The 13,332-nt window shown below is 66.3% G+C and overlaps 1 protein-coding gene across 1 annotated transcript; it reads left to right on the top strand.

Moving 5' to 3' along the window:
- The first annotated feature begins 260 nt into the window (after nt 1-260).
- Nucleotides 261-11,973, top strand: ARHGAP27 (Rho GTPase activating protein 27). Its single transcript, XM_068418617.1, has 16 exons — nt 261-337; nt 573-1,276; nt 4,282-4,710; nt 5,633-5,848; nt 6,267-6,377; nt 6,491-6,558; nt 6,663-6,750; nt 8,567-8,674; nt 9,094-9,192; nt 9,273-9,363; nt 9,535-9,651; nt 10,147-10,245; nt 10,513-10,590; nt 10,747-10,881; nt 11,213-11,318; nt 11,426-11,973. The coding sequence occupies exons 2-16, from the start codon at nt 593-595 to the stop codon at nt 11,601-11,603; spliced, it is 2,607 nt and encodes an 868-aa protein (XP_068274718.1). The 5' UTR covers nt 261-337; nt 573-592; the 3' UTR covers nt 11,604-11,973.
- The last annotated feature ends 1,359 nt before the right edge of the window (nt 11,974-13,332 follow it).

The following is a 13,332-nucleotide window of genomic DNA, read 5'->3' as shown; positions in this document are numbered from 1 at the left end:
GGCTACGGCGGCTCCGGCAGCGGCGCGGATCCCGGCTGAGGCGCGGGGCAGGGCCCTTCCTGCGGCAGGAACCTCCCGAGGAGCCGTTTCCTCGGCCAGGCGGCAGCGGGGTCCCCTCCGCCATCGTCCCCGACGGGAGGAAACAGCCGGGTCCCCACCGCCCCTCTCCTCCGGCCGGGGGGGGGCCGGGCACCCAACCCCGCTGTGGAGCCCGGCCCCATCCTCCGACGAGGCGCCGGCAGGAAACCGGGGCGAGTCAGGACCAGCCCGGCGCGGGCACGAGCGGGACCTGCCGCCGCGCGCCCCACGCCCCCGCCAGCACCCCGACACGGCCCAGGTGAGAGCGGGGGGCTCAGGGGCTTTGGGGGCTCGGGGACGTGGGGCTCGGGGGCTTTGGGGGCTCGGGGATGGTGGGTGAGGCCGGTGGCGGTGACCCCAGGGTGGGTTTGGGGAACGTCGGCGTGGGGTTGGGGCTCAGCGGGGACCCCCCAGCTCAGCTCGCCCCGGGTCCCCGCGCCCCCCGAGAGGAGCTGGGAGCTGCCGTCACCCCTTCCCCGCCCCGTGTCCCGCAGGCAGAGGCGCCGGAGCGGCCATGGAGGCGGAGGAGGTGTTGGTGCTGGTGGAATATGGCTTCGAGTACCGGGCCAAGGACGGGATGTTGGTCACCATCAAACCCAACGAGCGCTACGTCCTGCTCCAGCGCACCAACCCCCACTGGTGGCACGTCCGCAGGAGCGGGGACACCCGGCCCTTCTACATCCCTGCCCAGTACGTCAAGGAGCTGCCCCCCATCGCTACCCCGGCCCCGCTGGAGCCCCCGACCCCGGGACACGCCGGGACGGACGCGGCCACGCTCACCCCGCAGCAGCCGCCGGCCTACGAGTATCGGTTTGTCGGTGCTGCCAGGACGGAGGAGCCGGAGGGGGGATGCCCCGTGCCCCGGAGGGACTCGGTGCCCTGGAGGGACTCACTGCCCCAGAGGGACTCGCTGCCCCAGAGGGACTCCTCCGTGCCCCGGAGGGACTCGCCGCCGGCTCTCAGCTCATTCCTGGTCCCCCCCGCGCTGACCCCCCGCCCCGCCGAGCCCGTGCGCCCCTCGCACTCCCTGGATGACCTGGCACGGGTGACGCCGCGTGGTGCCACCGCCATGAGGTCGCGTGGAGACCCCCCGGGACACCCTCGGCCGCTCGGGAAGAGCCGCTCCGAGACCCTCTACGCCGCCGGCAAGGACAGGGACACGGCGAGGAGGTGGCCAGGGTCCGGCCACGGGGCTCAGGTACGGTGACAACCCCGGTGCCACCCCAAAGGCAGCATCGGGGCGGGGAGATTTGAGTGGGGTTGGGGGGGGGACTGGACACTTGGGTCCCCTGGCTGATTCAATGTCCCCTGTCCCCCACCGGCACGATCCCACACCCCCCCAGCACAGGGTGGGGTGACACCCAGGGGCTCCCCAGCACTGCTGGGACCCCCCCGTGCCCCCCCACTGAGCTGTCCCCATGGGGCGAAGGAGAGGGCTGACCCCCCCCAGGCAGGTTTGCCAGCAACTACCACCTTGGGGAGGGGGAAGCGACTGTGCCTCAGTTTCCCCACCCTCATGGGCACCCCTGGGCTCCCCCATGGGGGGCAGAGCCCAGCGATGCCCGTGATCCTTGTGGGGGGGTTTGGTGCCACCCAGGGTCCCTCGGGGGGATCCCACACCCCGTCCCAGCGGCGTTCCCGGGGCGAGAGGAGGCAGAAAGGGGTTAACAGGGCAGCGCAGCCGCTCCTCCCTGCTGGGGCGGGTGGCTCACCTGGGCGCAGCACCCTGGCCCGGAGGTGGGTGCTGGGTGCACCCCGCCACCCCAAAGCCCACGCTCGCCCCACGCCAGTAAGTAGCAAGGGGCCCTTCCCAGCATCCCCCCCCTCAGGGCTCCCCCCTGCACCCCTCTTCTTGGGGGGCACCCAAGGGTGGGGGGGTGCCCCATGGGCCCCAGCGACCAGGGCAAGAGGGCGATGGCAGAGGGGGGGTCCCCTTGTCCTTGTCCCCCCCACTCCACCCCAGCACCTCTCTTTGGGGTAACCCCAGGCACCCACAGCACCCCGAGCCCCCATGTCCCCCCCTTCGAGGGGGGGGGGCTCGAGGGGTTGTGCTGCCCGGGGGGGTGTTTCCTGGAGGAAAAGGGGTGTCGGTGCCGGGGGTATCGGGTTTTACACCCCATTTTACACCCCATTTTACACCCTGTGACCCCACTGTGCCAGATTAACCCCCGGGTGCTCTTTGCACCCCAAAAGCCAACGATACCCACCCCGGGGGGGAAACCCAGCATGGTCTCCAAGCCCCGGTGCCACCACCAGAGCTTCCCCCTTCCCCACCCTAAACCCACCCAGCACCAAACCCACCCAGCACCGGCGATGGCCGCGGTGGCCTTGGCCCTGCCATGTCCCCCCACCGCCCCAGCTGCGGGACGGGGCGATCCAGGGGTTGGGGTGACGCAGCCCCCACCCCGGTTCGTCCCCGCGCCGTTGCTGGGGGGTTCACACGATGCCAACCAAAATTTGGGGGCTGTTTTCCTGGCTCGGCGTCACCCCGGCACGATTCGTGCTCGGTTGGCCTTGGCGTTGGGTGACGATGGGTGACGGGGTGACAATGGGTGACAACAACCCCCGAACCAGCCGATTCCGCTCGGAGGCGGCTCTTCCGCTCCCCGAACCCCGGCAGGAAGCGCGGCGGCGCGGGGGCCCCGACACCCGGCGCCGTTGGCGTCGCTGGAGCCTCTCGGTGTCCCCAAGCTCTGTGTCCCCCCCACTGGTGTCGCCCAAGATGGGTGACCGGACAGCGGGGGCTCCGCGGTGGTCTCGGAGCAGGGTGTCGCGGCTGCTGCGCTTGGGGAAGGTAGGCAGCACCCATGGGTGCCCCCAGCCACCCCATGGGTGTCACCCCCCCCCACCCTCCAAGCTCCCTCCCGAACTCCCCTGGGTGTTTACGCCGTGGAGGTGGCACCGGTGGGTGACAAGATACCTGTCCCAAAGGGCTGGGGGGCACCCAGACCCCCCCACCCAGGGGAGAGAAACCCCCAGGGGTGCACCCATGGGAGGGAGGGAGGTGCTGGGGGGGCTTCATGCCAGCGGTCCCCCATCGTCACCCCCATGTCCCTTGTCCCCAAGACCGTGGTGGCCTCTCGTGGTGGGTTTCCAGCCCCGCTCACCGCAGCAGGGAGGCCATGGGTTGAAGGGGGGGGGGGGGTGATGGGGTGTCCCTGGGGACACTCGGTCTGCTGTCCCCCCTCTGCTCCAGGGTGTCCCCAGGGACACCCGATCCGCTGTCCCCCCCCACCGCGGGGTGACGGGCAGGGCTGCAGTTGGGAAACTTTGTCCCCAGGGCTGTAAAGCTGGGGAGAGCAAAGGGTGCCACCGCCCGCGGCCACCGGGTCCCTGGGGACATGGCCACCCACCCCTGCAGCCCCACGGATTGCGGGGGGCAGCGGGCAGGCGCCCTGGGGGTGCCTGGGGCCGTGTTTGGGGATGTGGCGGTGGGTGCTGCTCAGTGGCGGGGTTGGGGTGCTCAAGAGGGCGGCTGGGGCTGTGGGTGCTGGTGGTGCAGGCACTGGTGCCAGCGATGTGGGTGCTGGTGCTGCTGGTGTGGGTGCTGGTGGCACTGGTGTGGGTGCTGGTGCTGGTGATGTAGGTGCTGGTGCTGGTGATGTGGGTGCTGGTGCCGGTGGGGTGGGTGCTGGCGGTGCGGGTGCAGAAGGTCTGGGTGGTGGCAATGTGGGGGGAGAGGCTGGGGGTGCAGGTGGTGATGTGGGTGTTGGAGAGGTCCCAGGGTGCTGACGTTGAGGGTGCTGATGTGTGGGTGCGGGTATGAGCGCTGGGGTGCTGGTGCCAACGACTGGGGTGCAGATGATGTGGGTGCAAGTGCTGGGGTGCTGATGCTGACACCCCGGGTGCAGGTCCCGGGGGTGCAGGCGCAGCGGGTGACACGGGCACTGGTGATGTGGGTGCTGGGGACCACGACACCCCAAGCCCCAGCTCTTTCCGTGTGCTCGGGCTGGACTCTGATCCCCACGGCCAGCTGGGCGCTCCCTGCCCCCCATGTGGGTGCTGTGGGTGCTGTGGGTGCCCTCCTCCACATCCCACCACTCTCAGCTCCTGCCCCAGGGGAGAAGGTGTCTCCTGGGTCCTGGAGGGACCAGGTACCATGACGGGGACATCCCAGGAGCGCCGTCCCCACCATCCCATGGCTCACCGCACCCATCGCCGACCGCAGCACCCAAGTGACCCATCGATGTCCTCCCACCCCAGGCCCGCAAGGAACCAGAGGAGCCACCCACCCCCATCTACCTCAACATCCAGGAGCTGCGGGAAGAAGCCACGGCCGCCGGCTCGGCCCAGGAAGGATCCGGCGGCTCCGTGTGGGACTGGGAAACCCACACGGACACGGACAGTGGACACTTGTTTTATTATAACCCGGTGACGGGCGAGACCACGTGGGATTGTCCCTTTGGGCAAGCAGAAGATGGAGTGAGTCCCGTCGCCTCCTCCGCCTCCTCGCTCGCCCACAGCCCGGAGTTTCCCGAGTGGGAGCAGCACGTGGACGGAGCCAGCGGACAGGCCTTTTTCTATAATTCGGTGACAGGTGAGACGTCGTGGGACCTCCCCCCCGCGGGAGACGGAGGCAGCTCCCGGGATATGTACCCCGGGGTGACGCGGTACGGTGCCATGGAGCAGAGGGTGAGCACCCAGCGAGGCGCGGGGATGGGGATGGGGGTGGCAATGGAGGTGGAGAGAAGCTGGAGATGAGGATGGAGATGAAGATGGGGTTGGAGATGGAGATGGAGATAGGATGGAGATGATGGAGATGGCAATGAGGAAGGGGATGGAGATAGGAATGGAGATGGGGATGGGGATGGAGATGATGGAGATGGAGATGGAGATGGAGATGGAGATGAGGATGGAGATGAGGATGGAGATGAGGATGGGGATGGAGATGGAGATGGAGATGATGGAGATGGAGATGGAGATGGAGATGATGGAGGTGGAGGTGGAGATGAGGATGGAGATGGGAATGGAGATGGAGACGATGGAGATGGAGGTGGAGGTAGAGGTGAGGATGGAGGTGAGGATGGAGATGAGGGTGGGGATGAAGATGATGGAGGTGGAGATGAGATGGAAATGGAGACAGACACGGAGATGGAGATGATGGAGATGGAGATGGAAATGAAGATGGGATGGGGATGGAGGTGGAGGTGGAGATGAGGATGGAGATGGAGGTGGAGACGAGGATGGAGATGAGGATGGGGATGAGATGGAGATGAGGGTGGGGATGAAGATGATGGAGGTGGAGACGAGATGGAAATGGAGATAGACACACAGATGGAAATGGAGACAGACACAGAGATGGAGATGGAGACGATGGAGATGGAGATGGAGATGGAGATGGAGATGGAGATGGAGATGGAGATGGAGATGGAGATGGAGATGGGGATGGGGATGGGGATGGGGATGAGGGTAGGAATGGAGACAGGGGTGGGGATGGAGATGCAGATGGAGCTGGATATGCAGGTGATGACAGCCCCCACCTGGGCTGGCCACAGCTTGGGGACGCAAATGCTCCTGGTGGGGCACAAGATCTTGACCTGGCTCTTCTCTCCAGCCGCCCACTCCAGAAACGGACTATCCCGACCTGTCTCCAGATGAGCTGGAGGGTTATCCCGAGGAGGACTACTCGCCCATGGGCTCCTACGAGCAGGGGGCCACTCTCTGTCCGTCCCCGAGGCGCTCTGAGGACCTGGGCTCACCCATGGGCTGGTACGGGCACAGCCACCCCGAGGGAGCCGTGTTCTACCCCGAGCACTTCGCCTCCGACACGGTATGGGGACGGGGACGGGGACGGGGACAGGGGTGGGGTGGGGATGGGATGGGATGGGGATGGGGATGGGATGGGGATGGAACAGGGGTGGGATTGGGATGGGGATGGGGATAGGGAGAAGAACGGGGATACGGACAGGGATGGGGACAGAGATTGGGACAGGGACAGGGATGGGGATGGGAACAAGGTTAGGGGTGAGGATAGGGGCAGGGACAGCAGTGGAGACAGGGACAGGGACACGGACAGAGATGGGGACAGGGATGGGGACAGGGATGTCTACCAGGGGATGAGCATCCTCACAGGCCCACAGAAGCAGGGGGCAGGGGCTGTGGGGTGCAGGGGGTGCGCAGCCCAGCACCCACCTGGCACGGGCACCCTGGGCATCACCCTCTCCCTCCCTCCCTCCCTCTGTCCCCAGGTGCCAGCGGGTGGCCGCCACCACCGGGCCAGCAGCGGCTCCAGCCAGGACAGCGGGCTCTTCGCCTGGCACAGCACCGTGCCACCGGCGCTGGGGCTCAAGGAGGAGAAGGTGAGCGCCGTGGGGAGGGGCGGGCAGCCCTTCCCCACCCGGCACTGGGGAGAGCAGGGGACAAACCTGACCCCCCCCCCACCCACCCATCCACCCTGCCCTTTACCTTCCAGTTTAAAAGCCTCGAGAAAGCCGGGGTGCTCAACCGGACCAGGACGGTGGACAGAGGGAAGCGGCTGCGGTGAGCACACCCCGGTGTCCCCCGCCACCGGAGGAGGGACCCCCAGGGGGAGGAGGGGACAGGGCTGTGCTGTCCCCCGGTGTGACTCCCCCTGTGCTCCCCAGGAAGAACTGGAGCTCATCCTGGACGGTGCTGGAGGGGGGGATCCTCACCTTCTTCAAGGACTCCAAGCACTCAGCTGCCAGTGCCTTGGTAAGAGCCCCAATGGTCTTGGTGGGGCCAGTGCCCATGGGATGGGGCCAGCACCCATGGGATGGGGCCAGCACCTACAGGACAGGACCAGCACCCATGGGATGGGGCAAGAACCTACAGGACAGGACCAGAACCCATGGGATGGGGCCAGCACCTACAGGACAGGACCAGCACCCATGGGACAGGGCAAGGACCCACAGGATGGGGTCAGCACACATGGGATGGGGCCAGCACATATAGGATGGGGCCAGCACCTGTAGGATGGGGCCAGCACCCATGGGATGGGGCCAGCACCCATGGAACAGAGCAAGGACCCACAGGATGGGGCCAGCACCCACGGAATGGGGCCAGCATCCATGGGATAGGGCAAGGACACACAGAATGGGGTCAACACCCATGGGACAGGGTCAGCACTTGTAGGATGGGGCCAGCACGCATGGGATGGGACTGGCACCCACAGAATGGGGCCAGCACCCATGGGACAGGGCAAGGACCCACAGGATGAAGTCAGCACCCATGGGATGGGACCAGCACCCATGGAATGAGGCCAGCACCCATGGGACAGGGTCAGCACCCATGGATGGGGCCAGCATCCATGGGACAGGGCAAGGACCCACAGGAGGGGTCAGCACCTGCAGGATGGGGCCAGCACCCATGGGATGGAGCCAGCACCCATGTGATGGGGTCAGCACTCATGTGATGGGGCCAGCACCTATGGGATGAGGCCAGCACCCATGGGATGAGGCCAGCACCCACAGGACAGGCCCAGCACCCTGCACAAGGACCTCTCCCAGCCCTGGGTCACCAATGTGCTCACCCCTCCCCTCGCACCCCCCCCTCGCTGGGTGGCAGCGGGGCTGGGGCGGGTGTCAGGGCACCCTGACAAGTGTAGGGAGCTCGTCGGGGCGAGCGGGGAGGAAGCGGGGCCCGTCCCAGCCCCCCCCCGGCACCCAGCACCCACCGCCCGGATGCAGAAGCTGCCGTGGGTCTTGCAACACCCTGCGGTGACAGCGGCAGGGGAAGGCGAGGGGACGGACCCACGGGGTCAGGGGGACAACGGGGTGCTGGCCCCACGGCTGGGAATGGGGTGCAGGGGCTCTGCCTGGGGGAACCTTCTGGAAAAGGGGGATGGAGAGGGGCTGGGTGAGGGGGAGTGGGGCCAAAGCCCCCGAAACACGGGGCAGGGGGAGAGCACGCGGGGCGGGGGCTCTTCCCCTATGGAAACCCCAAAGGACTGTCCCCTCCCTGGGGACAGCCACCTGGCAAGGGACCCCGTGTAACGCTGCTCCTGCACGGTGCTGGCACCAGGAGGGACCCCAAAGCTGTCACCAAGAGGGATCCCCTAAAGCTGTCACCAGGAGGGACCCTAAAGCTGTCACCAAGAGGGATCCCCTAAAGATGCCACCAGGAGGGACCCCAAAGCTGTCACCAAGAGGGACCGTAAAGCTGACACCAAGAGGGATCCCCAAAGCTGTCACCAGGAGGGACCCCAAAGCTGTCACCAAGAGGGACCCCCAAAGCCCTGGGGTCCCCAGGCAGGGCTGGGGATGTCCCATGAGATGACAGTGGCTGTAGGACCTGGCTGTCCCCAAGCTGGTGGCCATGACATCCACCCCACAGCAACACCACATCCTGGTCCTGCAGAGAGACCCCAGTGCCAGGGGAGGGGACAGAGGTGTCCCCACAGGGGACATTTGCCACTCCTGCCCTTCTGGAGGAGGAAAGCCCGCAGCCCCCCCGCAGAGCAGGACCCCGGTGTCCCCGTCCCCTCCGGGCGGGTGCCAGCGGTGCCACCCTCATCCCCTTGCTCCCACAGCGGCACCCCAGCGCCCTGACCACCACCCCCGAGCACACGGTGGAGCTGTGTGGGGCCACCCTGGCCTGGGCCAGCAAGGACAAGTCCAGCAAGAAGCACGTCCTGGAGGTGAGCAGGGGGACAGCGGGGGGACAGCGGTCACCTGTCGGGGTCCACACGTGGCCCGCGGGGTGGTGGCAATGCCAGCATCCCACCAGCAAAGGGGATGTGCTGGGGTTGGTGGCGGTGGGGACAACGGGGGATGTCCCCAGGCTGGGAGCAAGGGGACACGCTGCGCTGGCGGCCACCATCCCTTTCCTACGGGTGGGGACATGTCACCAAGGGACGTCCCTGCTCCTGGAGGGGTTTATCCTGCATGGGGAGGAGGCTTCCAGCCGCCCTGGCCCACGACAGCAGTTGGGGTCATGGGTGTGACGAGCTGGGTGCCGTTCTCAGCCATACCCCGGCCCCCAAAGGCGGGTGGCAGTGGGTGGCCACGGGTGGCCGCAGGTGGCCCCCACCCTGACCGCTGCCTCCCGCCGCCACAGCTGAGGACGCGGGAGGGCTCCGAGTTCCTCATCCAGCACGACTCGGAGCAGATCATCGCTGCGTGGCACAAGGCCATCGCCAGCAGCATCGCCAGGCTGGTGAGCGGGCACCCACCAACCCCCCCCGCCCTGACACCCTGGGGATGGGCACAGGGGGTCTCACGCTGCCCCTTCCTCAGGGCACCGACCTCTCCGGTGAGGAGGATGCTGAGAGTGGGGCTGAATTCGGCTCCCGGGAGAAGTTGGGTGGTGGCGAGGAGAAGAGGGCAGGTGAGCGCGGGCACACGGGGACGGGCGCCGGGGTGGCACCAGCATAAGCATCCCACGGGCAACGGGGGGGGTGGTCACCCCGCGGTGTCCCCAGCTCGCTGCGGTGGTGGGACACGCCAGGAGCACCCCGGGCCCTCGGGGCGATGCCAACGTGTGCCCTGTCCCCACCAGTGGCCGGGCAGGTGACGGGCAGCGAGAGCGACGCCAGCAAAGTGCGGAACAAACTGCGCAAGTTCCTGCAGAGGCGGCCGACGCTGCAGTCCCTGCGCGAGAGGGGCTACATCAAGGGTGGGTGCTGGGGTGGGGCCGCCTCGAGGCTGGGTGCTGGGATGGGGCTACATTGAGGGTGGGTGCTGGGGTGGGGCCGCCTCGAGGGTGGGTGCTGGGATGGGGCCGTGTCGAGGGTGGGTGCTGGGGTGGGGCCACGTCGAGGGTGGGTGCTGGGGTGGGGCTGCATCGAGGGTGGGTGCTGGGATGGGGCCCTGTCGAGGGTGGGTGCTGGGGTGGGCTGAGCCCCCTTGGGGTGTCCCCAGGCTGGAAGGTGGGTGGGGACGGACAAGGATGGAGCTGGGAAAGATGGTTGGGGGACCAAGTCCAACCCCGACCCAACGTCATGGTGATGGGCTGGGGCATGTCCCATCACCTCCAGCCTCCCCCGGTGTCACACCCGTATGGGAACGGGACCCTTCGCGATGTCCCCAGCTCTGTCCCCCACCCCGGCCCCACCACCCCGATCCTTTCGGTGTCCCCCGGCCGTGCTCAGGCCCCCGTCGGTGTCTCCAGACCAGGTGTTCGGGTGTCCCCTGGCAGCGCTGTGCGAGCGGGAGCGGGGGACGGTGCCCCGCTTCGTCCTGCTCTGCATCCAGACCGTGGAGAGGAGAGGTACCGCCCCGGGGCTTGGGGACAGGGACAACCTGGGGGGCACCGGGGTGGGGACAGCTCTGGGCAAAGCCTAAATTTGATGATTGGGTTTTCCCTGGCAGCGGCACGGCTGTACCGGTCACTGTCACCATGTGCCACATGGCTGTGGACATGTGCCAGGGGACACGTGGGTGGCCAGAGGTCCCTCCATGGTGGCTGGTGACACATCTCAGGGTGGGTTGGGGTTAACAAGGAGCTTTTTCCCCCATCACCACCATCCTCTGCCAGGTCTGGACATCGACGGGCTGTACCGGGTCAGCGGCAACCTGGCCACCATCCAGAAACTGCGCTACAAGGTGGAGCACGGTAAGGTCACCCACGGTGACAACAGGGGGCAAATGGGATATAACCCCCCCACCAAGGACAGGGTGACGGGGCTCCGGACAGGGAGGGAGGGGACGGGGACCCTCGGCCTTCCCTGGGGCTGTGGGACCTGCCTGAGGTGCTGCTCCGGCCCCGCAGATGAGCACCTGGACCTGGATGACGGGCGCTGGGAGGACATCCACGTGGTCACCGGGGCGCTGAAGCTCTTCTTCCGGGAGCTGCCGGAGCCGCTCGTCCCCTTCAGCCACTTCGACAAGTTCATCGCTGCCATCAGTGAGGGACGGGGACAGGGACAGGGATGGGGTGGGGACAGGATGGGGACAGGGATGGGATGGGGACAGGGATGGGATGAGGATGGGGATGGGCATGGGGACAAGGATTGTATGGGGATGGGGACAGGGGTGGGGACAGGATGGGGACAGGGACAGGGATGGGATGGGGACAGGGATGGAATGAGGATGGGGATGGGATGGGGACAGGGATTGGATGGGATGGGGACAGGGATGGGGATGGTATGGGGTCGGGATAGGGATGGGGACAGGGATGGGGACAGATGCTCTGGCTGCCAGAGCTAGCCCCCACCGTGTCCTCCTTCCCCTCGCAGAGATGCAGGACCCAACCCGGCGGGGCCGCTGCGTCCGTGACCTGGTGTTCTCCCTCCCGCCCGCCCACCACGACACCATGAAGGTCCTCTTCCGCCACCTCTGCAGGTGACACCCACCTCACTCCCCCCCAAACCCAACCCGGTGGCAGGAAATGGGACAAGACCTGGGTTTGGGGACATACCGGGGGGTGACACCGACCCTTGTCCCTGCAGGGTGATCGAGTACAAGGAGGAGAACCGCATGTCAGTGCAGAGCGTCGCCATCGTCTTCGGCCCCACGCTGCTGCGGCCGGCGCGCGAGGAGGGCAACATGGCCATGCACATGGTCTTCCAGACCCAGGTGGTGGAGCACATCCTCAACCAGTACAGCTACATCTTCCCCGAAGGCTAAAACCCCCTTGGGGACACATGTGGGGACAAGGCCAGCGGTGGGGGACATGAAGGAGCAACGTCTCAGGGGAAGGACTTGGCCACGTGTCACCTCGGACGATGGGTGGTGGCAATCATGAGCTCGATGAAGGGCCCATCAACCCTCTTGACCCGCGGGGTCTGGGGGGTGTCCCCATGGGACAAGAGGGGACGATGGAGCCCTGCAGTCCTCAGCTCGCCGGGGCCAGCGGCGCAGACCCGGTATCCCCAGGGGAGGAGGATGGAGGTGCCCGGCCGGGCAGTGCCCGCAGGGACAGTGACACCGGCGGGGCGGGCAGGGGGAAGCCAGGCTGTGCCATGGTCACGAGCCCACCACCGTGTTCACAAATAAAGAGCCCGTTCAGCCACGAGGACGATGGTGGCAGGACATGGGGACACCCCTGGGGACACCGGTGGCACAGTGGGGGCTTGGTGCACCTTCGCTCCTGGTGACCCTTGGGGACAAGATGTGCCCCTTGTACTCCACGAGGACAAGGGGACCTCGGCATCCCAGAGGTGCCACCTTGGTGACCGCGGCCCCTGTGCTTTGGGACACCTTCCTGGCTGGCATCACCTTGTCATTGCAAGTGTCACCGCAGGCAGCGAGGACGGGCGCTGAGAGCGATACGGTGGGGAGCGGGTGCCAGGGGACCCTGCTCCTGTCACCCAGAGTCACCTCTCTGGGGTGGGGACACTTTGGGTCATGATGGAGACAATTTGGGACACCACCAGGACAGTACGGGACACAAAAGGACAGTAACGGACACAACTGAGATGCTTTGGGACATAATGGGGACACTAAAGGGCACGGCAGGGATGCTTTGGGACACGGTGATGACGCTTTGGGACACGACGGGGGCAGGTCAGCGTGTGACAGGGGTTTGGGACACTGGGGATGGCTGGGATATAGAGGGGACACTTTGGGATGCAGCGGGGACACTTGGGGACACGGCAAGGGCACTCTGGGGTGCGGTGGGGGTACTTGGGGATGTCATGGGGACACTTTGGGGCACAAGGGGACACAAGGGGTCATGACGGAGACGCTTTGGGGTGCAGTGGGGACATTTTGGGGCATAAGGGAATACTTTGGGATATGAGGGGACACAATGGGGACACTTTGAGATGCAGGGGGACACTTTGGGGCATAAGGAGATACTTTGGGACATGAGGGGCTGCTTCAGGGGTGCAGTGGTGGTAGTTTGGGACGTGAGGGGACACGCTGGGGACACTTTGGGATGCGGTGGGGACACTTTGGGGTGCGGTGGGGATACTTGGGGATGTAAAGGGGACAACTTGGGATGCAGTAGGGACATTTTGGGACACAAGGTAATACTTTGGGACATGAGGGGACACAATGGGGACACTTTGGGATGCATTGGGGACATTTTGGGACACAAGGAGACACCTTGGAGCACAAGAGGCTGCTTCAGGGGTGCGGTGGGGGCACTTTAGGACACGAGGGGACACAAAGGGGACACTTTGGATGCAGCAGAGACACTTTGGGACACGACAAGGGCACTTTGGGGTGCGGTGGGGATACGTGGTGACGTAATGGGGACACTTTGGGATGCAGGGGGACATTTTGGGGCACAAGGAGATACTTTGGGGCACGAGGGGCTGCTTCAGGGTCGCAGTGGTGGTAGTTTGGGACATGAGGGGACACGACGGCGACACTTTGGGACGCAGCGGGGACACTCGGGGCCGCTCTGGGA

The sequence above is a fragment of the Nyctibius grandis genome, chromosome 26 (genome assembly GCF_013368605.1).
Source record: "Nyctibius grandis isolate bNycGra1 chromosome 26, bNycGra1.pri, whole genome shotgun sequence".
Taxonomy (NCBI): Eukaryota; Metazoa; Chordata; class Aves; order Nyctibiiformes; family Nyctibiidae; genus Nyctibius; species Nyctibius grandis.
The sequence above is the reverse complement of the archived record's forward strand: the minus strand, read 5'-3'. Positions and strand labels throughout refer to the sequence as shown.

What these genes read in the sequence shown, in the direction of transcription:
- ARHGAP27 (XM_068418617.1), top strand. Translation starts at nt 593, where the DNA reads ATGGAGGCGGAGGAGGTGTTGGTGCTGGTGGAATATGGCTTCGAGTAC. An exon ending in ACGGTGCCATGGAGCAGAGG is followed by an intron (nt 4,711 to 5,632) that starts GTGAGCACCCAG and finishes TCTTCTCTCCAG; the next exon opens with CCGCCCACTCCAGAAACGGA. An exon ending in GACAGAGGGAAGCGGCTGCG is followed by an intron (nt 6,559 to 6,662) that starts GTGAGCACACCC and finishes TGTGCTCCCCAG; the next exon opens with GAAGAACTGGAGCTCATCCT.